Consider the following 27,151-nt stretch of genomic DNA (forward strand, 5'->3'; position numbering starts at 1 on the left):
CCGCCACTGTGGTCCAAGAGCACTATGGTCCCAATATTGACAAGAGAGGAGGTCTGAGCAACCTACATACGTACAAGTTAAAACTGCCAAGGCCTAACGCTGCAACCAATCCCAACATATACAATAAGGCATATTACTAACTGACTATGTGATCCATTCCTTGCTCGTTGTAATTGGCAGAACGGGAAGATAACGGCCTCCATGTCCTAGTGTTGGTATCCTGGGGCCAGATTCACGAAACCTTCCTGTAATTTAAGTGTGATTTCTTAGTTAAGTGTGATTTGTTAACAGTCTGTTGTGCATGATAGATGCTTGTGTTACGTAAACCTTTAGTTTATTATACCCCGTTATTCCAACATAACTCTTCTACACTTTGATTTTATTATTTGCGATGCTGGCACTTTCTGCAAGCACTCCTATCCACCGTGGATACCTTTCAAACATGGATTGCCGCTGGGCCGTGCTTTCTGTCGCATTGGATGATCGCACTCGAGAGGAGAAAGGCTTGGAGGTGAGTCCAGCCACTCATATCTAAAAAAAGTTGTGTAAGCTTGGGGTGCAAATAGGATGACGTTCGAACCCACCGAGTTCCCTGCGAATGAAATTGGAATAGTTACTCTCTTCCGAGGCTGTGCAAGTAAAGAGTTGGAGACAGTAATTAGTTTGAAAAATATTTATAAATATCAGCAAAGAAAATTGCTATTAAGTTCTTTTGTACCCTTTCATTCACAACCCATACGGCTGAGCGTAAATTTGCTTAAACTGTGAATTGTATAGCAGACTTATTCAGTAAGTTTAGCCTCTGTCGTTTGTTACTATTTTTGCAGCCTCTAAAGGAAAACAGGTTTGTCATTCCAAAGTCACGCTACGACTCAATAAGTGCATTCCTGTCTCCAGAAGTAAATACCTACAGTGATATTGATCTGGTGCACGACGGGGAGATTTATCAGTTGCTTGTGGATGCCGGTTAGAGTTATATACTGCACGAATACTGTAAGAAAATTCCTTAGAATAATAACTCTTTTGAGAAACTACTAGTAACTCTCCCGCTCTTCGTTTGCTTTCTTTTCTTTTTCTTTCTTTTTTTGTTTAAACATGTTTTTTAATTCCTTTTCCCGAATACCAGGAGTCGATGAACAGTTGGCATTTCATTATGCTCACTTGTTTATCCGGGATCCTTTGTTTCTATTTTGTGAAGATATCCATGAGGACGACGAGACGAATTGGAATCTATTTGAGGTACAGAGTATATTAAGTCATAAAACGTGATAAAACGTACCAAGCATATGCATACGTATTCTGAGTTCAATGATTTTCAATGATTCTGCATTCTCAGTATAGTTATCCACGCTCTTCAGGGTCCCCTTTGATAACAGTCCTGCGAGTTATAGGAAAATTTATGTCTTACTTCTCTCTTTAGAACATCCAGTCCACCAACTGGCAGACCGTGCGATTCAAGCCCCCTCCACCTAACACTTCCATCGGTTGGAGGGTGGAATTCAGACCCACTGAGGTGAATTGCTGACATTATACTCCTCGCTAAAGTACTTGAGTACTTTAACATTCGTACTGTCTTATCACAAACACGAGCTATGCGATACGAGATAAAACTAATCGATTTTCAATGTCATCAATATGTAATGGTTGATTCATTCGATGACTGATCACTGATAACGGCCGACTTTTTTGGTAAAAAAAAAAGGATAAATAAATAACTAATCAGTGCTCAAGCAGTGATAAAAACTTTGGAAATGTCACATTTCTGATATTTTTCAACTACTTTTCTACAACTGTGGGTATCGTGGTTGTAAAACATCTTGCATTGGAAGTAGATGTAGCTGCCATTTCCACAAGTATGAAGGCTTTATAAGCTGGATGATCGTTCTCAACCCCCTACCTGGAATATTATCAGGCTACTTATTTTTGTCCGGCCTCTTCCCATTGATCTCTATGGGATAGATAACCATAATTGGAGGCAAAGCACCCGTCAGCATAACGCTCCTGGTCTTTGGGACCCGAAAGCTGCCCAATTACCCGATTGCATCACTCCCAGTAGGGCGGTAGTAGTAGTAAGCGGTGACTGACGAATCAAACTAATCATTAATATTTATATGTTAAAAATTAATTTCCCGGCCGTTAGAGGAGCCAAGTGAGCTGGCTGGTTTATTGTTCAGGTTGAACTTGAATCCGATTTTTGTACCCAGGCTTCTGAAAGTGTTCATCGCGGTGTTAACCTAAAGCATTTTTGGACGTTTAAGTACCTCTGGGTAAGGACAGTCACTAAAGGAAACAATAGGTGGAAATCATTCGCCATCCACCTTCAAGCAAGGCGCTTCAGGTGAAATGAACGAAGCTCTATTCACTAGGCCGGCCACTTCACCGCCATTAAATTTATGTTGGTCAAGATCTAAAATCCAATCAATTATAACATTTTCGAATCGAACACGAAGCAATTAGAGCACTTGTTAAACAATTTATCATTAATTATCAAAAATTTCTTTTCTTTAGGTACAGCTGACAGATTTCGAGAATGCCGCCTATGTAGCGTTCACCGTGCTGCTAACGAGAGCCATTTTGTCGTTTAACCTCAATCTTCTTGTTCCCTTATCCAAGGTAAGAATAGTGGACTGAAAAAATTTTTGTGGATTGCACAAAAAATGGAGAAACAGATTTCTTGGGAAACCATACATTGAACAAAAAATCTCTACGTTCCTCGAGGAGCATAAAGACTCAAAGCCAAAAGTGCAGCTCTTTATGTGGTTCTATTTCTCCTGATATGATCACCATTTCAAATCATCACAACACATTTAGCGTAGTGGAATGGACTAGTTTTTAACAACAGCCACAAGTGGTCATTCTTTATTTAGTACCTGGGTGACATAGACGTCACTGTAAACCTAAAACGCTTTCATCAGTCAAAGTATCATATCGTACTCCTTAAAACCATCGTCTTCTGTTTTATTATATTGTATGACTTTTTTTATTTATTGCTAGAATTATCAACTATTTGTATATTTATATTGAATTGTGTTGAGCAAAGAGTGACAAAATATTCTCACACTGTTTAGGTGGATGAGAATATGATCACAGCTCAGCAAAGAGATGCTGCTCGTCAGGGGAAATTTTACTTCAGAAAGAATTTGACAAAATGTAAGTGAAAAGTCCAATAAGTTGGATTGACTACCGTTGAATAGGGTGACTTTGATAGTTCAATTACAGCTCCAAGTAGTTTAAATTCAATATATTTTACAACACATTCATTTTCTGATGGATTACCCGCCCTATTGAATTGCCAAGGCTATTCAAAAACTCAATATGCACATAAACAATGAGAAATTTTAACCCTATCTAGACCGGGCTTTTTTTGTCCCCTGGGGCTGAGGGAAGACCGCCCTCCGCCATAACTCCGCAAGTATAACATCTATGACAATGAGACTTAGAGGAAAGATAGTGCGTCTAAAGATGTTTCCTTAGAAGTGCACAATGGGAAGAGATGACGTCATGTAAAGTGGTAATTTTGTCATGATTTCCAAATGGCGGCCATATTAGATTTGCCATCTTGGATTTCTGGATTTCCCCAAATTTAGGAAAGTGCCGAAAATTGAACAAACTAATCAAAATCAATAAAGGAGCACTAATATGAGCTAAATAACATAAAAGTTTCAGGAAAGAAAATTCAGTTTTCCTCATTTTTGAAAAAAGGGATTTACCATTTTTTTCTGAAAAAAGTGCCAATCAAAAATTGGTTGCCATAGTAACATGACAGTCAATGAAGAGTAACTGACCACATCAAATTCAATGTTTCCTGATGGATTTCTTAAAGAGTCCTGAAGTTTCATGCCGTTTGCTCCGATGTTAAAAAAGGTATTCAGTTCAAAAGCCCCCCGGTCAAGTATTACATATCACTGATCTTTAGCGTGGATGAAAATTAAAGTGAATAATTTTACTGATTAGCACAAAGGCTTATCTCCTCACTTTTTATTGTTTGATTTGTGTTGCTATGTCGTTAGCCGTGAATTTCGTCCTCGTGACGATCAACCTATTGAAACGGATTACTTTTCGGTCTAGTTTGACGTCCGAACTTGTTTTCAGACTCGCATTTTACCAGCGTTAGGATAGAGGAAAATTAAGAAAGAGCCAAAGCGGGAATCTTCGCAGCCGGAATGTGCCTACTATTGTTGCTGTGTATACGTTCTGCGCATCTCGAGATACTCGTGTTTCCTATGGGAGTAGTAATAGCGGAGCTCTCGCGCGCGCCGCAGGCGCGCGCAGCGGAGCCCCATAGCTAAGAGAATTTGGTAACCCGTGAATGCGAGAAATTTTGGTTTGGTTATGACGTCACTGTCCGTCCGGCGTACGTCCGTCCGTACGTCCTTCCGCCCTCTATGTAAGCCATTGTGAAATGCCACAGTCAACCTGTGTGGCAATCCGCGTTTTTCTTGTATTTCGGCGAGAAGTTGCATCGCCAACTGCGTTTTAGAAAACGAAAAGCAAAACATAATTTTAAAGACGACAAAAGACAAAGTCAATTTATGTGACCGACAGCGGGAGAAACAGCAAGACGTCTAGCCGTGGAGGAAACAAATTGACTGGCACGTCATCAGAATCTTGAATTGAAACCATTTTACTCCGATCCGGCGCTACGAAACGTTGGACTTTTCCCCCAGAAGTGAAACGTTTCGTTCACTTAACGTTGTAAAACAAACGACAAAAATCAACAATGGAATAAAAAGACTGATTATTCTCAGAAGAGGCGAGTACATGTGATTTTGTTGACAAAACTTTGCTGGATTGCTATCGTGCAAGATCTTGTTTTCTTGCAGTGTTCACACGCCGTGTAATTTAAACTTGTGCTTAATATTGCTAACCTTAGAGCAGTCTTTTGAGCTCATTTCTTTTTTCGGTCCATGTTCAAAATTTCCCTTGGAGTTTTATTTTTTAATCTCCTCAGATCTCCTCCAAATTTTACCTTTCAACAGCGGGAGAAAGAGTAAGACTACGCGCGGCGGGAATTTACATGAAGAGGGCATTGATCATAAACAGCAGGCGCCGTGAGTCTTGAAGGGGCAACCCTAAAAACTGGAACGGTGCAAAAGGCAGAAAATCACCCCAAATCCAAGAACACGGAACGGGTAAGAGTTAGGTTCAAGGTTACAGCTTATTTGGGGTGATTTCCGCCGTTCCATGCTTTAGGATTTGTAGTGATTTTCCACCATTCCGCCGTTCCACCGTTCCTGCTTTTAGCGTCGCCGATCGTGAAGTGAATCATTTTACTCCGATCCGGCGCGACGAGAAGTTGGATTTTTCCTCTTCATTCTTGAAGTGAAAAGTTTCGCTCACTTAACGCTGTAAAACGAACGAAAAAATCAACAATGGAATAAAAGGACTGGCTATTCTCAGAAGAGGCAAGTACATGTATATTCTTGTGATTTTGTAGACCAAACTTTGCTCGTTTGCGGCTGTTTTGCAATAAATTGATTACTTGCTGTGTTGATACGCAGTTAATACTGCTAACTTCAGAGTTGTCCTTTTAGCTCATTTTTTTTCGGTTCATGTTCATTAGTTCGATCCCTTGGCGTTTTATTTTCTAATCTGGTCCAATTTTGCTTTCCAACAGCGGAAAAAAGAGCAAGGCGAATAGCGGCGAAAAAGGACTGTTCTAGAGGCGGCACATTATAAACAGCGGATCTGATCAGTCCTCGAAGAAACGTTGGATTTTTCCTCTTGAAGTGAAACTTTTTGCTCATTTAACGTTGTAAAACGAACGAAAAAATCAGCAATGGAATAAAAGGACTGGTTATTTCCAAAGAGGCGAGTATATTCAAGCTTAAGTCTTATATGTGATTTTGATGACAAAACTTTGCTGTCGACTTTTGCAAGTTATTTTCTTGCAGTGTTCACACTGCAACATGTTTAACTTAAGCTACTGCTAACTTCAGAAAAGTCTCTTGAGCTCATTTTTCGGTCCATGTTCGTTATTTCCCCTGGAGTTTTATTTCTAATCTCATTCCTTTTTGCTTCATGTAAGGAAATTTGATTCTCAGCACAGGGAGTCCACAAAAGTTGTGAAAAAGAAATAAATTGTTAAATTATTGACTTACGTTGTTCGTTTCTTATGGTTTTCTATAGTGCTCATTTGCATAAAATTTACGCGACAGCACTAATGTCGTGTACTGAGTTGTGCGCGAGCTGATCTGCACCTGCTGACTTTACTATATAAATATTGACAAGGGAGGCAACTTTTTCGCGAAACAATTTGAACATACTCAGCAAAATAGCTTTGAGCGTTCGACTTGTTCGCCTCTTTGCAACCAAATTCGTATTAAATGAAATCTGGATAATTTTGGAACACACTTACCTGTAAGAATCCCAAGAAAACAATTTTGAGCCAGCATTTGAGCTCCCTTTTCGTAGTTTTGCTCGGTGAAGTTTTTCGCAACAGCTGCGGCCAGTTACCTTGGCGCAGACGTCACAGATTTACGCGCCATCTCGAGCGAAATGTCGCCTCTCCCTACCTCGCAAAGATGTTTTTGCGCGACAGCCATGGACAGTCACCGCTCCCTGTTTAGTCACAAATTGAGCGGGGCCGGACATAAATTTCAGCCGACTTGTCGCGCAAATCTAAATTTTGTAAATAAAACCAAAGTAGAATTTCAGTTCGCGCAATTTGTGAAGTCAGCAGATGCAGATCAGCTCGCGCACAACTCAGTGTTTGACAGAATTATTTGTGTTTTAGTAAGAATTTCGCGTAAATTTTATGCAAATGAGCACTATAGAAAACCATAAGAAACGAACAACGTAAGTCAATAATTTAATTTATTTCTTTTTTACAACTTTTGTGGACTCCCTGTGTTCTCAGGTAAAATAGTCAGTGAAACAAACGTCTCGTAACACATTTTTATCGTTAGCTAGCATAAGCTACTGACAAGATTTTCTCACATATATTTCTAATTTTTGCATTTATTTCTGACAATCTTCACAGAGAACAAACACAAATACTTTAAAGGATAGGATATGTATTTTCAAAGGACGTTAAAAGCGAATGTAAAATTAGTCATTTAAGTACTTAAGTGTGACCTCATTTTCATCATAACATCAAAAGTACGCAAAATTTGTCCGCTTGTTTGTGCAAATTTTTGAAGGTCGTCGTTTAGTTTATCTCTGTTCTGATTGTTATGAATTATCACAGTTTGTTTTTTTTTCATTTATTACTCCAGGATACATGTATATTTGAAGTCTGTTTCATGGTTAGTGTAGCCTTTTTCTCTGAGGTTTATGGTTGATCAACAAAATTTGCCTAAGACAGTGACAGTTCGCCTCAATCATCTTTAAAATAATAACAACAAAATAATACTTTGAGCGTGAAGAAAACTATCAAAACTCGATAAATAGCCAATCCCGTCCTGAATATTTTCCTGTACAGTGTACATAATATTTTGATATTTTTTTGTACCCCCCACTCACATCCATGAAGCTTTAAGAATGTCAGTTCTGCTGAAATGGGTTTGTGGGTTTCAAGAGGATACCTTACTTACTACACCTTAATGTACCTTATTGTATAGCAGATAGTATTTTTATTTGCATGAGGCGGAGTAAAATTAAGGTTTAATTTTCAAGCGGCAGGGGTATTTTGCAGAACACCGAATGTTGAATCTATAGAAGACCTTTAATGCAATGGCTGCCATAACAACAAATTAAAGCTAACCGTCTGTATAATTATTATTCCACGAGCGTGCGTTGGACATGAGACGATAGCGCCGAGTTGGCTATAATCATCTCATATCCAACAAGCGCAAGTGGAATAATAATAATCAGTGTTATTAAAAACTGAATCATTGTATCATGCAATTCGAGCGATTTGATTGGCTTAGCGGCCATGGTATATGAGCCATTATACGATGCCCGAAAAATAGCGACCATTAAATTGCCTTCTAATAATATTGTTCTTGCAAAGCAAAATCAGCAAAATATAGCAATATTTCTTGATTGTTTTTAATAAAACAATTATTCCACTCGTGTTTGTTGGATATGAGATGATTATAGCCAACTTGGGGCTATCTATCATCTCATATCCAACGCGCGCTCTTGGAATAATTGTTAATTAGCCCTAAACAGAAAAGAAATGTGCTTAGACCTTCATAACTTTGTTCGTTGCTTAATAGGTGTCTCGCGTCCAAGCGATGTAGAGCGTCCGGTTTAAACTGTGGATACCTAACCCCCACATCAAATTAATTAAAGCTTATAGAACCGGCTTATTAAACTATACCAAGAATTTTGAAATAAAATGAATTGTCCAATTTTTAGCGCTGTTTTCTTGAATCAGTTTTTTCACTTGAAGGGGGGACTTGCTAAAACTCAAATGGAATTTGTTTGTTTACCTTCAATTTTGGACAGAAGCTAGTTTAACATATAAGGAACAAATACGTGTCGCAAATTTTTTCTTTTGAAATATTTTTTCTCCAAGTGATTTTTATATGATCACTTCACATTTCTTTAATCGTATTTCGTAAATGTTCTGTAACTTTTCACTGCAATTTAATATCACAGAACGCAGACATGTTTTTTTTTTTGCACTTTGGGTGTACCGGAAACTGAGGAGCACATTAAATTGGTGAAAAACAAAATTCACTTGACTTGCAGCCTTTAAAAGGTGATTCGGATGCTCACAATTAGAGGTGGTAAAAAATTCGACAATTCATTTAATTTCAAAATTCTTGATATAGTTTGATAGCCAGCTCTATAAGCTGTTATGGGTGGCGAAAAAAATTATGCGACATTCGGCGTTCAGCATTCTGCAAAATACCCCTTCCAGTTAACAACTAACAATATTGTTAAGGTCTAAGCACTTTTCTATACTATTTAAGGTTAAGCGATTTACCAATAATTACTGACTGCAGTGTGTCCAATTCTAGTGCTGCACTTTTTATTTGCCGGCAATGGTATTCACACTCACTATCATCATTCTCACTCAGCATCCCCTCAGTTTCACTGCACCATGTTTCACCCACAACAACAGTGTCGTCTCCACCTTTTTTTATCATTATCATCGGATATGGGTTTGTTAGCTTGTAAAAGACGCTGGCCTGGGACTTTCATTGTCGCTAATGTCTGTCCCCTTTGCTTCTTGTAGATGACTGGTTAATTTAGCACAATCTTTTCATTTTTTCAATTTTTTTCTTGTATGGAAGGGAGTGTTTTTTCAAGATTGTTAAGTTAAAAAAAAAGAGATTTTAACCCTTCAGATAGTAGTAACTCTTCCCAATTGTTATCCTCATTCTCTGTTTCATCGCTTCTCAATGGTTGCTTGACTTCGCAAATCTTTGGAAAAATGGAGATGTTTTGAATGGTCTAGGTATATTTTCACTAGCTCCTCAGAAACCACAAACTAAGGTAGAAGAAAAGACTGTAATTTCTGTCGCTGTGTTCAGCTTTCCTCCATTGAAGGAATTAGGCATAAAGTCATCAACAGTACTGGTCATGCTGTTCCATCTAAAGAAGTAGCCGGAGATTCAAAGACATTTTAATTTGTACCTTAACTTCTCTTTATCCAGGAAAGGGCATGGAATTCTGCCCATCATGGAGCCAGCCAACCATTTTCACATGAAGCACACTGCTGCTCTTTCTTAACCTCGCAGGTGTCTTTGACAAATTCCATGTATAACTCTAGCCACAAATTTTTGCAAAATAATAATTATAGCCAGGTACATGTTTTTTTGAACTTTCAGATGCCTTCAAGTAATCATGATTAGCTGGGTCCTGTTGAAAAAAAAAAACCTGCCTCCTCCTCCCCCTCTGTTACAAATTCCCTTATGTAATCTGACAACAGGTGCATCATCATTGTGCAACACTATGTCATGAGCAACCCTCCATGCATTTCTTTTTATTCTTTTTCTTCGTAATTTCATAGTGAGCTAGCCACAGTTGTCTTCTAAATTTCTTGGTCTGATTTGTCATGAAATCTTTGAAAATATTCCATTTTATAGAACCGCCATCGGTAATGGCATCTCAGCCACCTGCAGGATTAGTCCTTTCCAGCCAGCTTCCCCCCAGTCACTGCTTTCGTGTGCTCGATGAATCCTGATGCGGTAATCAGACTTGCAAATTGGACAATTCGGCATCTCGTTAACCTGACCTCATCAAACAGTAGCATTATCCAAAACGTGAACTTAGGGAAAAATTTAAAAATCATCATAGGCCCCCATCTGCTTAAATTATGAACCCTCACTTAGGAGTGTTTTAAGATTTGCCACTGCCTGGGCACAAAAGCCATGCACAGAGGGTGTAACCTTTACTGGTAGGTTTAGATCTTGTGTTTTAGCTGAAGCAAAAAATAAATTGATGTAAGCTTTTTATTTACCATCACAGATCATGACAGATGTGATGAAAACACAGTTTGCCTAATGAATCACTTTGTTAATGGACGTTCTTGTTGAGGCAGTTCATAAACTTGTAAATGTCCATTCTTGTGTGAAAGTTTTTGTGCATTTTTCCCATCAAGGGATAGATCCAGTTGTGTATTAAATTGTTTACCTTTTGATAAATGTTGATGTGATGGCACGAACCAAATTGAATGGGCGCTCGCTGAGCATATAAAATTTTTCTTCAGCAGTAAAGATTTTAATTAGTTGGCCAGGCAGGGCTATTGCTCTAGCATGTTGTGTACAACAGAGATTGGCCAGTGGATGTCTGGGCCTACAATAGCTGCACGTTTAAAAGCAACAGTCAGCACTGTCACTCAATCATTCTTATAACTATTCAATTGATGGAGGCTACAGAAATATGCTGAACAAGGGGCATTCCCTGTATACTTTACAGTGCAACGAACTCAACTGGGGCCACCCAACATTAATCAGCCAATCATAGGTCATGTTTACAACAAAGGACTCTGGCTTTGGTAGAAAAAAGTGTCGGTTTTATCGGTGGCCCGGGTTGAGTTTGTTGCACTGTCTGTAAGACAAAATCTCACCTTACCTTTGGTTATAATAAATATATATATTTTTTACAAAGCCTGAATATCAGCTGTTTCCCATCTCTCACCAATCATCTAGAGATGGAGATGACTGATATTCAGGCCATGTTTAATGCAACCAGACCCTGGCTTCTTTTGAAGACTGTGATTTAACAGATACAAGGTAAAACTTCTTATCAGCCATCTCTTTTAATTGAAAGAAAAATTTAAAACTTGGTAGTGGGTAATGAATTATGAAATATGTACAGTTATTTATTTTTACAGTGCAATCTCAGTTATTTGAACTCTCAATGTTTTTCAGCACTCCCAATTCTTGAAGAACAAATAGTTGTTACAGCGGTTACCAATAACACGCGACCTATTGCCTTCAAAAGACTCCGATAAAGTTGCGTTTTGGTAGACGTCAATCATAGAAAAGCCGTTGAAATTATTTTGAATTCTTAGACCATTTCAAGGTAACAGAACCAAGAAATTGACAGTTTTATCCGCTGACGGATGGTAAACTTTATGAAAGATGATTTCCAAGCCAGATTATCTAAAAAAAAAATGGGCATTGTTTAGACGAAGCAGTTTTTTTTTTATGAAACATTTGAAATCGCTACACCTGATAATAAATCAGCGATGCGTGCAAGTGAGTAAATTATCACGTGCAGTGAAAATTGAAATTTTTAATTCAAAAATACCTTTTATTTGCGCTTGATCTGGCTCGAGAATCAATTTAAATAAAGTTTACCTTCTCTTAGCGAGGTAAAATTCTTAGTTTCTTGCCGGGTTACCTTGCAATCTTGTCAGAATTCAAAATAATTTCAACGGCTTTTGTTTGATTGACGTCCACCAAAGCGCAACTTTATCCGACGCTTTTGAATGCCGTAGGTCGCGTGTTATTGGTAACCGCTGTAAAATTCTCTTGGATTTGCTTCAGTCAGTTTTTTGCCTCCAATTTTTTGAACAAAATTCATTTTCACTAGGAAGTTAAAAAAAAATTGGTACAGTACTTCCACTGAAGTGATTGTCACATAACATTATTGTAAAAATGTTAATATACCAAGTAAATTGTTTTCTTTTACTTACTTTTGATTATCCAATAATAACTGTTGATTTTCATGGGTTTTGTGACATGCAGTAACCAGTGCTACAGTTTTCTACACCTTATCACATAGTCTGGTATAACTTTTTCAGTAACATAAGGAAAAACACTAAATAATATTACTTTCCCTTTCCATTCTGTCCAGGGTTTATGTAAAACCTTTTTTATATGAAAATACTTTAATCCACTGATTGTTTTGGAGAATAAAGTGATACAATACTTTTAATTTGCAAATTATATTTCAAGCAAAGTATATGTTGTTCATCATTTTGTGAATTCAGAAGAGTACTATTGCTGTACATGCACTCAACTCTCTTTAGGCACTCTTGTTCCTTCTATTTTTTTCTTTCGGAAAAACAGGACGATGAAAATTAAAGTAAGGAATATTTTTGAGAGAATGCTTCTTAAAATTAATGTTATGATACATTGTGGGTATTTTGCTGTGTAAAAATGAATGGGACTTCTCAGATGAGGTGCTATCCATAAACTGGAGTGATGAGGCTGCAGTAGTGTAGTGTTTAGCAGTCTAATGACTTCTTAAATTGAGATTTTGCTTGTAAGGATAAAAGGTTTATGGGTTGGAGCAAGGCCTGTTCCTTAATTGAGAAACCAGACAATAAAATCTGCAGTGTAAATTTTTGTGGTGGAACGAAACCGCTTAGTTTTCTTTTCAGTATTGCCTCAGTAAGATAATGTGGTCCATGAAAGGTAAAGAAAAACTCTTTGACTGATTAAAACCTATGACCCCAGGATTTTTTGATCACTGATGGACCAAAATTAATCTCCTCACTAGGGTAATGCGAAATTTAAGTGGTTTCCTTCCCACACAGAAATTTACACTCCAAGGATAATTCTCTGATTTCTCAGTTGTATAGTCAGTACCGCACAACACAAAATTTCATTACCCCTTAATTGTTGTGTTATCTCCAACTGTACTCCAAGTTAACTCTCCTGTAGCAAAGTGTAGAAAAACTGCTGGGGATAACCGGCTCCCATAACTGCCTGATGGATTTTTTTTGGTAACGATTTTGACAGCGACAGTTGAGGATTTATACACAATTGTTACTTGATTCTAAGTCAAACAATTTACTAACTTAATTTAAAATCAGGTACAAATGACTAGGGACTGAAAAAAATTTTTTTTCCATTGAATAATTAGACCTACGTCATTTATTGCATTCAACATAGAAAGAACACACTCCTTACACAGACTGAAGTTGAGATTGTGTGGGAGAACTAAGGTTGATTGCCATGAATGAAAGGATATTGGGACATACATGTGTATATCTGGCAACCCCTGTAGATTTTGCAGGGGCAGATGACATCATCACCAAATTGGCAAAGGAGAGAACCTACGCTAGGATCAAGGTTATCAAACGCACTCTCTGATCCAGTTTTGATTATAACTAGTTTCCATAAATACAAAGTAGCAAAAGGCATTCACAAGTGATTGTTGTTTTGACTTTACAATATCAAGAATAAGAGGCAGCCAATTACTGCTGTGGTTTCTCTGAACAAAACAGTATCACTTTGCACTCTCAAAACAATGGAACTAATGTGATTGACAGGAAGTTATGAAAGGTTCATGTTTTCCTATCCCACCGAAACAAATGGGAAAAATTATACTGCATTCTTAGATTAAGTTAAGAGCAAGAAAGACATCTTTACTCTCTTGTAAATCAATATCAGTTGCATGGAACTGACCATTTAGTTTGAGTTTATACAAAAACCAAAATAAGCACACAAGAATAGCTATCAACCTGGGAATAACAGAAATTTTTAAAAATGAGCTTTTCAATCTAATTTATTGAATTAATGAGCTACAAGTGCAGTAAGAAAATATAAAAAATTATGGCACAAAGCTAATTTGACTTGAAATATTTCTCCTGTATTCAAACATCTCCAATGTGCATCTCCCTCAAACAGAACCTAAACATAAAAAAAATCACTCAATTTGACTAGAAAAAGATGAAATTTTAAATATTTTGTAAATCCCTATAACTTATAATGACTCGTTGTTCAATTGCTCCACGGTGTACCAGTTTGGAACGATCTCCTAGTATTAGTAGACCAAATGAATTCATATAACAATACTGGCCTACTATTGTCCGTATTAGCTTGCAATTTTAATATTATCTTGATTAAAGATTTCTTTTAGAAAATTGCTCCCTTGTCAGAAAAAAAACAACACTACAAACAGTTTAAAGGTGTGTATGCATACATAAAGATTTGAAGTTGTCTTACCTCCTTGATTGACGGAGCTGTCGGACCTTTTGCCTTCCACCGACACAGCAAAACCCCTTCTACTTTTGACATTTAAGCTTATCACACTAAAAGGTTTCTTCAAATCTGCTGTCAAAACGGAACACTTCCACACAGTCGCGCAGGAAAAATAAGACGAGGCGTAGGAAAAATTTGATGCTTCCAAACCTGAAAACTTATGCAGAAATTAAAAAGATCCTTTCTTTTTTGTCCACCATCCTAATACAGGAAGATGTCTGAACACTGCTACTTTTATCTTGTTTGATTAAAATCTCTAGAACGAAGCAAAGACTAGCATCGCCCGCTCGTCGACAGTCCCGCTCGTCGTTACCCTTATCCAGCGCCCGTTCCGCTGGATAAGGGTAATGCGGGCTCTGCGAACGTAATAGCCGCCATTTTTTAAATGAAGAATCTGGGTACTAGGAGTCCAGGATCAGGAGTCGGAAGACCTTAGATAACATAGTCTCCTTCGCAGCCGTTATCAGTGTCTTCACGCTACGCTCCGTGGGGAGGAGCGTTGCGTGACGACCCTTATAACGGCTGCGAAGAAGACTATAGATAACAAGGACTGCAAACCAGATTTCAGAGCCCAGCGCTTTTCGCGAAAACATGGGTTTGGTAGGGGTGCCAATTCTCGCGGGCCCACAAACCTGGTTCCAATCCTTGTTACTTAAGGATTATATATTTTCCTAGGAATTTCATTCCCATTCAAAAACGCGCGTGGGCTCTGGGGACGGGATTGTGGTACAAGCGCAAAGATCAACCAATCACCAACCCTTGCTCGGTAAAAGGAAAAAATGAAAAAAGAAAAAATGCCCTCTGTTACAAAAAATCAGCCTTAAATAATTGTGCTCTCTGTATTACCAGGACCCGATGATCATGGGCTCCTGGAATTACATTGTTGATGGGGAGTTTGCTGCATATGCTTTAAAAATATATATAACTTTAGAAAGGATGAGGAACTACGTCCATACGATAAGCAGATTTCTATAAATGCTATCAAAAAAATTGGAGCTCCGCTTTTAGGCTTGGCTAAATATATATATTATAGGGACCAGTAAACCCGGAAAAATGCTGAGGAAATGCTGAGGAAGTGCTGAGGAAAAGCTGAGGCATCTCATTACTGTCCGTTAGATGACATCATTATTTATTCTTACTACCAGGATTGGTTGTCTATAAAAAACAACTGCGTTCATTGGTTGCCTCTTTTTAAGGAGGCACTCTGATTGGTTATGTCTATGTCGATTGTTATGAAGGAATAAAACCGAACACACAAGCCATGGCTTCACTCCACCATTGGAATAGGACAGTTTCACTATGGCGTCATTTGACTACAATTACCAGAATCCTTCATTTTTTTGTTTTCTCATGCTAATTAGAGCTATTGTTCTTTGCTCTCCACTGGGATTACAAAATTTGAATTTGAAAAGGAAAACAAAATGAATTCTGGTAGTTGTATCAAATGACGCCATCATGAAAATGGCCTATTTCTTAGTCCTACTGCCTTTTTCTACGAGTGTATTAATTTAGGATGGTCCCAAACATGCAAGTCGAATCGGCCGCTACACCTCTGTTGACAGAAGATAAAGCGAGTTCCTTACCCGGTCAGTTCTGCCCGTTTCATCCCCGCTCAACGTTGAAATTGGTAGAAAAAGCGCAGGGATCTAGCTATGTTTACTGTCCCGAGAAAATGTGCTTTATGTTTGCCCCTGCTTCAGAATGGAAAGAGGACATAGAGCGTATCGTGCATCATACACACTCTGATTTTAAAAAATATGCAGCTCAGTTGGTCTGTGACTGTTCTAACAAGCTAGCATTGAGAAAAAGTAAACAACCCTGGAGCCAGGATCGCATGTTCCGGACGTGCCACAAAAAAGAGTGTGACTTTTTCATGTGGATAGACCAGCCAATATCGCATGCTATCAAGGAGCGGCTCTCATATTCTCCTCAGCCACGGTTCACAAGATTCCATCCTTATAGAGAGATAAAGGAGATGTTTGAAAATCATCGCTAAGAGATTAACCAGAAAGGACTTATTCAGCGCCAGCGCCATGCACGCAAATATGACGAAGGATATTAGGTTCGGCTCATGTAAAGTTCGACGTATGAATCGGGCCTTATAAGACAATTAAAAATAAGCGACGCGCGACACCCACGCGTGTGTCTGAGAAAAATAAAGACACATGACTAGAAATGGCCTGTTTGTCTCCTTTTGTCTCTTTTGACGTAACTTTGGCCTTTCAGGCCTGGTTATGGCCTTTCGGGCCTGTGTTTGGCCTGGTTATGGCCCGTCTAATCTTCTTTTATTTATGAAGGAGAACGCTTAGAAGCCCCGCCTTCACCGATTTTCTTTAAAAGAGATTCGTTAGTTCTTGAAGTTAAGTTTCCTGCCAGGCCCGAGTTGCTCGAAGCATGGTTAGCTAGCTAAGGGTTAAGCTAACCCGGGTTAAATGCCATGACAACCTATAGGTTTTAACACCTCTTAACCAATGGTTAGCGCTAACCATGCTTCTAGCAACTGGGCCCAGAACGCGTGCGGTTCAAACCAAAGATGACGAGCACAAACTATACCTTATACCTGCACCAAGGTGCTGGAAATTATGAAGACGGTGAAGAAAGCGATTCCTCCCAAGAAACCGAAGTCTCTAGTCAAGGAACAGAGTCTTCAAGAGAAGAAGAAGAAACAGAAAACTTAGAGCCGTGGTCACGCATTCTTGAGGAAGCCGAGAACCGCCACGAGACCCAGCTTAACGCTTTGATCAATCAATACCAAGAAAACGGAGATTCAGAAAACGTGGCTCGTAGTAAAGCTGTGAACGCTCTCGTTCTTGTGGATGCGTGCAATGAAAAAAGATCCCACCTTCAAAAAAATGATGGAAAGTCAAAAAGAGCTAAAGAGCGGCGGTCAGGAAAAATCGAACAAAATCTGAATTTTCTGACGAAACTTAGCAGGGTCGATTTCTTTCATCTTTTGTCCATAATAAGATTTTACTAAAGTAAGAATTATGGTAAGGCTTAAATTGGCCAGAAACATTTGCGTTTTGAGAAAATCAGGAAAATCGATCGAAGCCTTGTGAACTGAAAAATAATTGAATTTAAAACCGGAAAATCACCACTTTTAATTGTCTCGGCGTTTGCTTTAGAAGAAGCGTACGAAAATCGGGATTCCTTATATCGAAAGACAATCTCTTTCTGATATGATAACCGATGAATTTGTGTTTGTAATGATATCTGGCAAATTTAAACAATTTAAAACCAGCGGCATAGTTTTACAGCTGGCGAACTCTGCAATGTAGTGCCAAAGGTCAAGCACACATTTCAGTATGTGGTATAACTCGAAGTATTCTCACACTTTGGCTTTCAGTAACAATTGCCTTGATGTATTTCATACCTTAATATCAGGCTGGGTTCTCCATTTAGAGTTTCACAAAAGGTCGTTAAAATTGGCTAATTTCGACCACGACATCGTTTGGCGGAATCAAGTAACTGCCCGTGCAAACAAACCGATGCGACAGGCAAACTGCCAATTACAGCTTCAAGGCCTTCAATAATGCTCCTATCTTGCTTTATCAGAAAGATTTCTGTTTTCCCCTCGCTTCCTTTTATCCATTATCGACGGGAAGAGAGGAAATCGAAAAGATTCAGACATGTCTAACAATGTTTCGTGACAGCAAATATGCAAATTAGTTAGATCGTCACTGAGATATGGCAGTAGGCAGTAGGGAAGGGGTGGGGGACGGGAAGAATTGCTTTAAAAGTCCCGTAGTCAGGCTAAAACAACTGGGATGGGGAGGGAGGGGGGAAGCAAATTGGGAACATCAAAAAAGGAGCAGATATAGTAAGCAAAACAATAACTTTGGACTTGCATCACACTTTTTGGTACATTTTGTTTCGACCAACCACGTGAAATTGCCTGACTTGTTCACGTTTGAAGGAGGACGTAAAAAGACGACGGCAAATTTCCCTTTCTCTTTTTCCGGTGAACTTGGAATCAGGCAGTAAGAATCCGTCCGCAGGAAGATTCGCCCAAAATTAAAAGAAAAAAAAAAGGTGGGAGCTGGAATTATCGCGATCAAGTTTAAAAGAACGCGAATTTTCTTTGTGATGTTTTCGAATTCGCTACCATCACCGTCGTCTTATCTTTAACTCCCTACTAACAAAAACAAATCGATCATGAGGATTTTGGTTCTTATTTTCGATTCACAAGGAAGGACTCGGCCTTTGCTGCTGTTATATAAAAGCCAAATGTTAGCGGAGGAAACTGTCAGGTAATAAACAATTTATTAAAGGTTGTGAAAAGGCACTTACAGCGTCAGAATTCGAGATTGATTGTTATACATTACTACTGTTTTTTAATTATCTATTTTTTGACACATTGTTTTTTCACACTTCTTAAAATTCTGGGGGGGAGGGGGGGGGGGCGGTCGGGGCTCGAGCCCCCCCGGCCCCTCCCCTTGTTACGGACGCGTTTACCAGCTGCTTATCTAGAATAACGAACTCTTTGTGACAACTTTTGCGCAAATGACTAATACCCTTAGTTCTTTATTGAATTTTCTTTTTCATAGCGACCAGCAACAAAAACCGTCAATGCAAAAGATACACCGGCGGAACAGACTTAAAAAACCTACACTCACTGATTAAAGTGTAGAGCGAAAATTTACTTCTTCCTGAGATAGAGGGGGAAGGGGGGTGGGGGTGGCTTAATTAGATACATAACCTTATTTCTTTTTAATTGCAGCCTCTTAATATCACTTAGACCATCATAAGCTGCTTCCCTTGTTCTAAAGATTAAAGGACGGCGCGTGCAGACCTTAAAATCCTAGCATTAGGCCTCTTTAGGGCGTGGCGAAGACACAAACTTCACACTTTTAAGAGCTGGGATCAGGCTTCTTTTCCTTCAATTGAAAAGTTTTCAATACTTTTCTTTGATAGGGATAATAAGTCTTTAGCATGGACGTTTCACACACCTGAAAAGCTCTAACTATGATGTCTTACTTTCCTCAAGAGAAGGACCTTTTTACGAGGTAGTGAACAAAAAGTTGTCCACCACAGACAGTAGCACTAGAACTAGGGTTGCTGGAAAAGACCGAATGTGCAAAAAAGTAAAGTGTTACATCAGACGTTTTTACACTTTATTATACATAAAAGGTAATGGAAATGATGTAAACGCATACCTGAACCAACTGGAATAAGTAGTCCTAGTTTCTTCCATAGCAAATGGCACGAATTTTTTCCAAGTCCTCGTTCTAGTTTTGCGACTTTTTGCGCCTGGCTGTCATGGCTCGATACCGGCGGAGAAATTTGACACTTATTTCAGTGAACTGACCTCGACGCCAGCCAATGCCCAGAGACGAACGATGTCGAAGACAAATCGTCAATTCCGAAAGGTGAAGGAGATAAACATTCGTGGTGAAGGAGATACACATTCTTGTCAGAATAAGTTCAATCTCGGTTTCTGCAACGGCTATTGTGACCGGCGATGTTCCTTTTGCACTAGTTTACTTCAGTTGATCTGCTCCTGTCTCTGGGGTCGTAAGAGCAAGGACCTCCAACCAACGAGCTAAAAGAACACCTCCATGCTTCCATGACACCACAAGAATATCAAATCAAATTTAAAGTGACAAATTTTCCAGTTTCCGTAATTGAATTTATCTTACATTTACTTTACTAATTCAATTTACTTTAGAAAACACCAATGCGTGATATTATTAATATTCACTGATTATTGGTGATTTCGGGATTCGTAAAACGCAAACCTAACTATTTAGCGAATTAAAAACAGAATAGGAAAGTTTGACCGGTCTGCAATTTTTATTTCGGCGAGCATTTTACCATAGCCATAGGGGAGAACTTCAACCCCACAGATTTCCTTTTGATGCGGTTTCATTGGCAATCTGACACCTGAGCGAACTCAGGGCCTCTTCATAAGAGCCCGGTCGACCGGGCTGGCTCGGTTTCCGAGATCTCGCCTCGCCACTCTTTTCTTTACAAAAATTTCGATGTGTTCATATGTGAAGGCGGGCTGGCCCGGTTACCCTCGGTTTTTTGCGACCGAGAACTCGGTAACCGAACCCTCGCATAATTAAGTGACTAACGGTGTGTGAAACGCTGAGACTTAACAGTTTTATTTTTTTTCATTTCCTCGAGATAGATAGGAGAAAGAAAAGCCACGCATAGATAGGTTTACGCATCAACGGTTTATTAGGACTCAGAAAATGAACTTAACACTGATATACAATCAAATTGTTTTTCAAGAAAACTGTCAGCATGAGTATCACAAATCAAATAAAACGCATCTATTTTCCTCATCACTGCTCGATAACCCCGTTTTGTCTTTGCAGTTTTGGTCGTGAATTCGGTGAGAGCGTATTTGAAAGGGGTTCGCCTTTTGGAGCAATGGCGACTTGTTGTGGTTCTTCTTGTTTTCTGACAATGGTTGCAGGGCATTGTGCTTCAACTTGGCTGTCCATTTCATAACCACTGGAATCTTTCCATTTGAGACCACTGGGAACGTAGTAAATGGCATACAGAATACGATCTTGCAGTTGCTTTGCTTGAACGATCTTGCCACAATCCTCAAATTCCAGTGACGTGAGATACATGCTGGTCCAAGGAAACTTTGGCAGCTCGTTAAGGTACGTTTCCCACGACTTTCCCAGCTTAAAGCCAAGTGCACTGCATACATTCTGGGCGTTTTCTAGGACGAGATTCAGATCAATGTTTTCGACCACATCATCGTGGTAATACATTCAAGCATCTTCACTGTCCATCAACACACGAGTGTTGTCTTTGACTTGGGTGGTGAATAGCGCACCTATTACAGCGATTTAGTTTTTCTTCTTGGATAAGTGCGTCAAACAACGCAGCGTAAGTGAGCTGGAACACATGATCAACAAGACTAGCTATCGTTTGCCTTTGGATTTGTTCCACTTCGTCTACTGTCAGAAGAGGTTTAAGGCTCGATTCGACTTGAACGTTTGGAACCATCCTTGCAGAATATAGCAGCGATAAAATAATCTTTTCTCGAGTTTGTGACAAGAATGAGGCTGTTTAACGGTCTCTGGTCTTTTATTGAGATAGAAGAATAGATTTTTTGTAAAAGCCAATTAGGGTGAAGGTAAACAATGAGACAAGTCCAGGCATGCCTCAGCATTGTAATGAGATGCCTCGGCACTGTAATGAGATGCCTCAGCTTTCCCTCAGCTTTTCCTCGGCATTTCCTCAGCATTTTCCCGGGTTTAGTGGTCCCTATATTACTACTTATGGGTGGTGTCTAGTCACACAGGGATATTTTTTGCGCGGTCTAAAACTATGCGGAGAAAGAAAAACTTTACAGCAAGTGCTTTTGGTATCCAAAAAAGAAAATTGGGGGTAACCATGCATTTTTCAGAGAGAGTAAAAAAGGACGCCATGCATTGATTTGTATTTTATTTCGTATTTTTTAGAATAATTGTTGCTTAATTACCTCTAAAAGGTGCCCCTCAACCCCCAATATTTTTTCTGGATTAAAGTAGCAGATACTAAGATATCATTTTCCCGCGTAGTCATAAGCTGTGCAAATATACTTCTCTATTAGTAGGCACTGTCCTTAATTTTGTGGTTTTCTTCTATGTGAACCGAAACTTCACCACTTCGTGAAGCAAAAAATCTTTCAACATCTCACAAAATGTCCGGAATATTTTTGTTTACCGTTCAAACTAAGAACCAGTGAGTGCGCAGCCCAAAATAATTAACTGAAAATGGTGGCGAAATAGTACAGGACAGTCCAAAGATAGCCCAACCAAAGAAGTTTAGTCTTTAGTTAAAGTGGACACCCGCGAAACCACAGAACACACAACAGTTTAGGATGCGTTCTCCTAAGGTCCAACGCAACTAGAACTAATAGATTCATATAATCTTCTCAAGACATGCTGTTCGTGTGCTCCGAAAAAGGAAAAAAATATTAACTAGGTTTTATTTTCGATGCCCTCTTCCTACAATAGCCAACAAAAAGACCCAAACTGGTGACACAGATTATGAAGATGAATATGAATTGATGACGATTAACAAGATCATAAACGGCAAGGTAAGATACGATACTCATTGTGTATTTGCATCTACATAGTTATACTTACTTAATCTATATATGATTTATTTGTAGTCTATATATATCTTAGGAGTTAGCTGTTCAATAATCGTTATGGCCCGACAGACAAAAGCATCTAATTTGGCACACGAAGTTAATTCAGTTTTGGTATAATCTTTAACGAAATCCGTTGCTCCAAGGAAGTGGATCAGAGGAAGATGATCACTATACAATTCTTTAATTATTAAGCAAAACTGGCCAGAGGAAAGAGTTGTTTGGAATATTCTAGCTAGCAAAATGTTTTTAAAAATCTTATTTGTTTAAGAGCGGCTTTCCACAAATATCGACCAAGTGGTGGCACAAGCCTTAAAATCGATTTCGTGCATATTTTGCTCATAGGTAGTCCCTAGTGAGAAACAAACTGAGCTGTAGTCAGTTTTTCAAAATACCGCTTCCTTTCGAGTAAATATGCGAAAAACAATTTTGTCTCAGTTGAGCTCAAAGTCCGCATTCGCAGTAGAAAAATCTTTGGATCGAAAGTTCGGTAGCGTTACTGACCAATATATATTGCGGCTGCTTTTTATAGATGGAAATTTCAGCGTATCCGTTCGCTCTGATGCGGAGATTATTGTGTTAAAACAAATAATTGGAAAATTTCTTTTCCTCTTTCTTTATCACTACCATGGATAAATTATGCCATGGATTTGAACTACATTAATCTGATTAAAAGTTTCGACTGTTATATTAAACTGCATCGTTTACGTTAAAATATACGTGAGAAAGCACACGCACACACAACGACATCATCAACAACAACAACAACAACAAAAACAAGACAGAATTCTGAACGTTTCTAAGGGAAAAAGTAATAACGATAAAAACCGTAACAAATTTAATGAAACCAAGATAGTGGTCAATACTCGTGGTATTAATAATGTTATTTTGCTGCGCTTTTTGATCCTCAGTGAAATATTCTTTGTTAATCAACTAATTAGATTTTTGAACGTCGCAGTTTTGGACCTATGAATAAATTGAATTATTATTACACCAGAGAAACAGTCAGGAACTGTAAACAAAATGGCGAGCATGGAAGTTTGCTGTTCTTTTATGTCGATAGTTGGTGGGCCATGTTCGTTTACTCGCAGAGACAGAACAAGGTCCAGCGATATAGTACCTCTGCTGTCCTAAGTGTGTCCTGTACAAAGAATATTGACCAGCACAAGTCATGTTATGGTTTTCATAGTTGTCACGCAACAGTGTAGCTTGCGAGATGTTCATTTAAAAAAAGAGAAATGTTTATTAATTCGTAAACTGGGTTGTTTTGTTACTCAGAAGGTAAGAGTACAGAAATAACCCCTGTGCGGGTTAATGAAGAATTCGATGCTAAATTCTTGTTAAAACCTGAAAACGTGCATGAAATGATCATGAAATCTGCAAACGTCGTCGTCGACACCCTAATATGCTTGTGTCGAGCGGGAATATAATAGATGAAGAATATGGCCAAAACTTATGCTTGATATTTCATTGAGGTATCAGCTTAGTTTCCGTACCTTTGTGTCTCAAATTGACGCAGGTTTTTGGTTCTCTTTTCGCTTTCGTGGTTCGCGGTCACCGGCTATGTCACGCCATTGTTTACAATGCGAATGCCAGATTTACGACAGGGTAGGTGATAAATTCGAGCCCTGGCGGGTCACTTAAAATAATTTACCCAAACTTTTGTTTTGATGTTACGATTGATAAGTACACAGTGAAGCCATAGAAAGTCATTTTGTGAAAATCTGAGTTATCGCCCATGGGTAAAATTGCCGGTATTTCAGTTCGAAAATTTGTTGGTTGTTAAAAATCTGCATTTATAGCATGTTGTTATAGATCTGTTTCGGGCATAAAAGTAACCTAAGTTTTGAATGTTCCTTGTAGAACAGAACATAAAGACCTAGAAAAGCAATAGATGTTATTTCATGATCCGTGACTGGCTGTGGATTGATACGCGGCCGGCCAAAGTTAAGGAAAATTCCGCCTGACCGGAAGCGAATTTTGAACTCAACTGAACTGAAAATCGTTTTTCGCTTGTTTACGCGTAAGGAAGCCGTATTTGGAAAAACTAACTACAACCCATTTTGTTTCTTACTAAGGCCTATCTATGAGCAAAATATGAGTTAAATCGATTTTTTGACTTGTGCCACCAAAAATTGTTTTCGGTCGATATTTGTGTAAAGTCGCTCTTAAGAACAAGTTTTACATTGTTTGATAAAATATGGACGCCGCACTTCCCATGTCAGAAGTGCAACATAAATATAAAGGCGAGGGTAACGGGAAAAAGGCTAATTATACATTATTTATGCGCTGATTGTTTTGAGATCTTGACTTAGTACTTCAAAACATAAGAAGAAAAAAAACATTTATTACAATGTTTTTGATCAAAGATCTCTAGCAAATTTCACAATGTTCTACATGCTTTTACACAATACTTCAACAAGAGCTAATATGGATGCAAACTTCAATAACAGCAAGGATATAACTCTGAGCTAAATTGTTTCTCCTGACCACTGTAGCTAACTGCGGTTCGGTTAGCTCAGTTCACTTTAATGGTAGGGCACCAAACCTGCTGAGCCGGAGGTCGCGATTTCGAATCCTGGTCGGACCAACAATAAGGGCCTTAAAATAACTGAGGAGAAGTGGCTGCCTTTGATTTAACATCTGGAAACGCCGATTTGTTAGACCTTCATGTGGTAGGGAAGGCTACTCAGAAATGATAGTCCCGTCTCCAAGGTGGGGACGTAAAAGAACCACTAAGGGCGTAACGAGTCCTGGATGTGACCACACACCCTCAGTGCCAACACATGGTCTGCTTGGTGTGAATCTCCGTAAGGGTTCGAGTGAATAGACCACCTCAACTCTTTATAACAGCCAGAAGTCGGCGTGGTGTGCCGAGTGCTGGAGAAAATATTCTGTAGTAAAAAATACCCTTCACTTCAGAACATAATCCCATAACGCATCCGACAAAACTGAATTTTTTGCCTCAATGCCCTTCTTCTCGGTAAGTTTGTTATTTGGACGATCCGCGCTCCTTATGTAACTACAGAGAGTTATCCATTCCAGAACACAGTTAGACAGCGAGTTAAAACATATGTTTCACATACAAATTTGCCATAAGGCTTCATTAGCATCATCCAAAATGCTTGTGAAATTGGTTGTCTATTAAAGAAAGACTAACATTGCGCAAGTTCATTCAGCACATTAAGAACATTTTTGAAAGATCACTGTTTTAAATTTATAGTACAAATTATCTCGAAAATATTGCTGGGCCTCCTGTAGAGGAGGTGAAACATTTTCCAGAATTTTGTTCATGACCAGGTTGGACAAAAAATCAGAGATAGCCAAACACAGCAGTTGTGACGCCATAAATGACGTCAAAATCACCTCGTTGTAAGCAGATGTCGATTTGGCAGCCTTGGATTTTTTTAAATGATGTATCCATAGGCCTCTGTATGCCAATTTTGGAGCTTTTGTTTCGTGTTTAAAGATTTAAGCAAACCTTGACACTAGCCTCTTGATATGTTGACGTCGTTTTCCTGTGTTCTGTTTCTTCCTTTAGGAAGGTGAATTTCCTGGCCTGATACCGCTGATTGAAAGTTACCTTGGTAATATGGACCTGGAAGCAGACACATATTACACCATCTCGCAGTATCTGTCGCTTATCAAGAGAAAGGCATCTGGTGAGCAATAATTAAACACAACATTTTGATAAAACTGACTGTTGATCAAGCAATTTCGAGATAAACGATCATTAATTTTCTTCTTTTTGCCAAGGTGAACTGCTAACCACAGCACAATGGATTCGCAGATTTGTGGACATGCATCCTGACTACAAGAAAGACTCTGTGGTCAATGAAACAATCTGCTATGATCTAATAAACACCTTTGATCGTATTGCACTTGGAGACGTTGACACACCAGAGCTTTTAGGAAAACCCACGTCTAAGGAGAGTAACTAACGTCTGCGCAAATACCAGGAAACAAAGAAAGAGATCACGTAAAATAGTTCAATAGAGCAGGGTAACACAACAAGAGTAGGGAAAATAGCCCTTCTAATCCCTATGTTAAACATGCTATCCGATCTTAACACTAGTGACTCTTTCCAGCAGTAGTTCGGAGCCTACTTTACTTTCACCTGAAAAAGAGTGAGCACACAGGTCGTATCACCATTTACTCGAGGATAGAAATTAGCTTTTCTCTAGTGAAAGTCTATCCTGTCTTTTTTGGCATAAGAGTAGTTTGGACGTACTGGTTCCATACTGCCAGATAATCAAATATAATCGAAGTACTCTAGTTAGGAGAAGGTGGGTGCACATCAACACTAACTGCTAGTCGGGCTTAAAGATTTATGTATGACACTAGGCTGACATAGTTAAAAATAAATGACTTGTTATGAAAAGAAGATGTCATATCATAGAGAACACCATTACATCAATTTTCCTATACATAATGGCTATGTTTATGGTGCGAAGCTCTGTTGTTCCTTTTTGAAAAGAGAATAGGGTGTTGTAAGTATTCCTCTAAACTTTGGGTCGTTCCGTACTCAGATGAGTAGAGGCGTCTCATGATCGATGGAGGCTTCTTTCAAGAGGCAATCTGAGTAATCATGCAATGAAGACCAATATGGAAAAAAAATTTAAAACTTTCTTTCGTAGAAATGCCTAACTATAAAATGACGGAAGCAAAAGAAAGTGACTGTTTTCACTCTCGATCGTCGGCCGTAACTATGAAA

The 27,151-nt window shown here is 38.8% G+C and overlaps 1 protein-coding gene and 2 long non-coding RNA genes across 3 annotated transcripts; 2 read left to right on the plus strand and 1 right to left on the minus strand.

The window, feature by feature from the left end:
• The first annotated feature begins 231 nt into the window (after positions 1 to 231).
• LOC146455250 (glutamate--cysteine ligase catalytic subunit-like) lies at positions 232 to 27,015 on the plus strand. Its single transcript, XM_085094509.1, has 9 exons — positions 232 to 511; positions 828 to 966; positions 1,127 to 1,239; positions 1,421 to 1,513; positions 2,509 to 2,613; positions 3,069 to 3,150; positions 22,301 to 22,383; positions 25,979 to 26,099; positions 26,194 to 27,015. Exons 1-9 carry the CDS (start codon positions 392 to 394, stop codon positions 26,376 to 26,378), a joined length of 1,041 nt encoding a protein of 346 aa, XP_084950635.1. The 5' UTR covers positions 232 to 391; the 3' UTR covers positions 26,379 to 27,015.
• LOC146455251 (uncharacterized) lies at positions 4,908 to 10,899 on the plus strand. The gene is made up of 3 exons (XR_014859062.1): positions 4,908 to 5,405; positions 5,618 to 5,811; positions 9,552 to 10,899. It is a non-coding gene; the product is annotated as an uncharacterized LOC146455251 (long non-coding RNA).
• Positions 11,142 to 14,602, minus strand: LOC146455252 (uncharacterized). The gene is made up of 3 exons (XR_014859063.1): positions 14,301 to 14,602; positions 13,439 to 13,985; positions 11,142 to 12,184 (listed from the first exon to the last, which is right to left on the minus strand). It is a non-coding gene; the product is annotated as an uncharacterized LOC146455252 (long non-coding RNA).
• Positions 27,016 to 27,151: the final 136 nt, after the last annotated feature.

The sequence above is a fragment of the Pavona decussata genome, unplaced genomic scaffold (genome assembly GCF_977016875.1).
Source record: "Pavona decussata unplaced genomic scaffold, jaPavDecu1.1 SCAFFOLD_281, whole genome shotgun sequence".
Classification (NCBI taxonomy): Eukaryota; Metazoa; Cnidaria; class Anthozoa; order Scleractinia; family Agariciidae; genus Pavona; species Pavona decussata.

Bases quoted from the DNA above. Each gene is read 5' to 3' on its own strand.
- LOC146455250 (XM_085094509.1), top strand. From the start codon at position 392: ATGCTGGCACTTTCTGCAAGCACTCCTATCCACCGTGGATACCTTTCA. The intron at 3,151-22,300 runs GTAAGTGAAAAG...TTCCTACAATAG, and splicing joins CAGAAAGAATTTGACAAAAT to CCAACAAAAAGACCCAAACT. The intron at 22,384-25,978 runs GTAAGATACGAT...TTCTTCCTTTAG, and splicing joins ACAAGATCATAAACGGCAAG to GAAGGTGAATTTCCTGGCCT.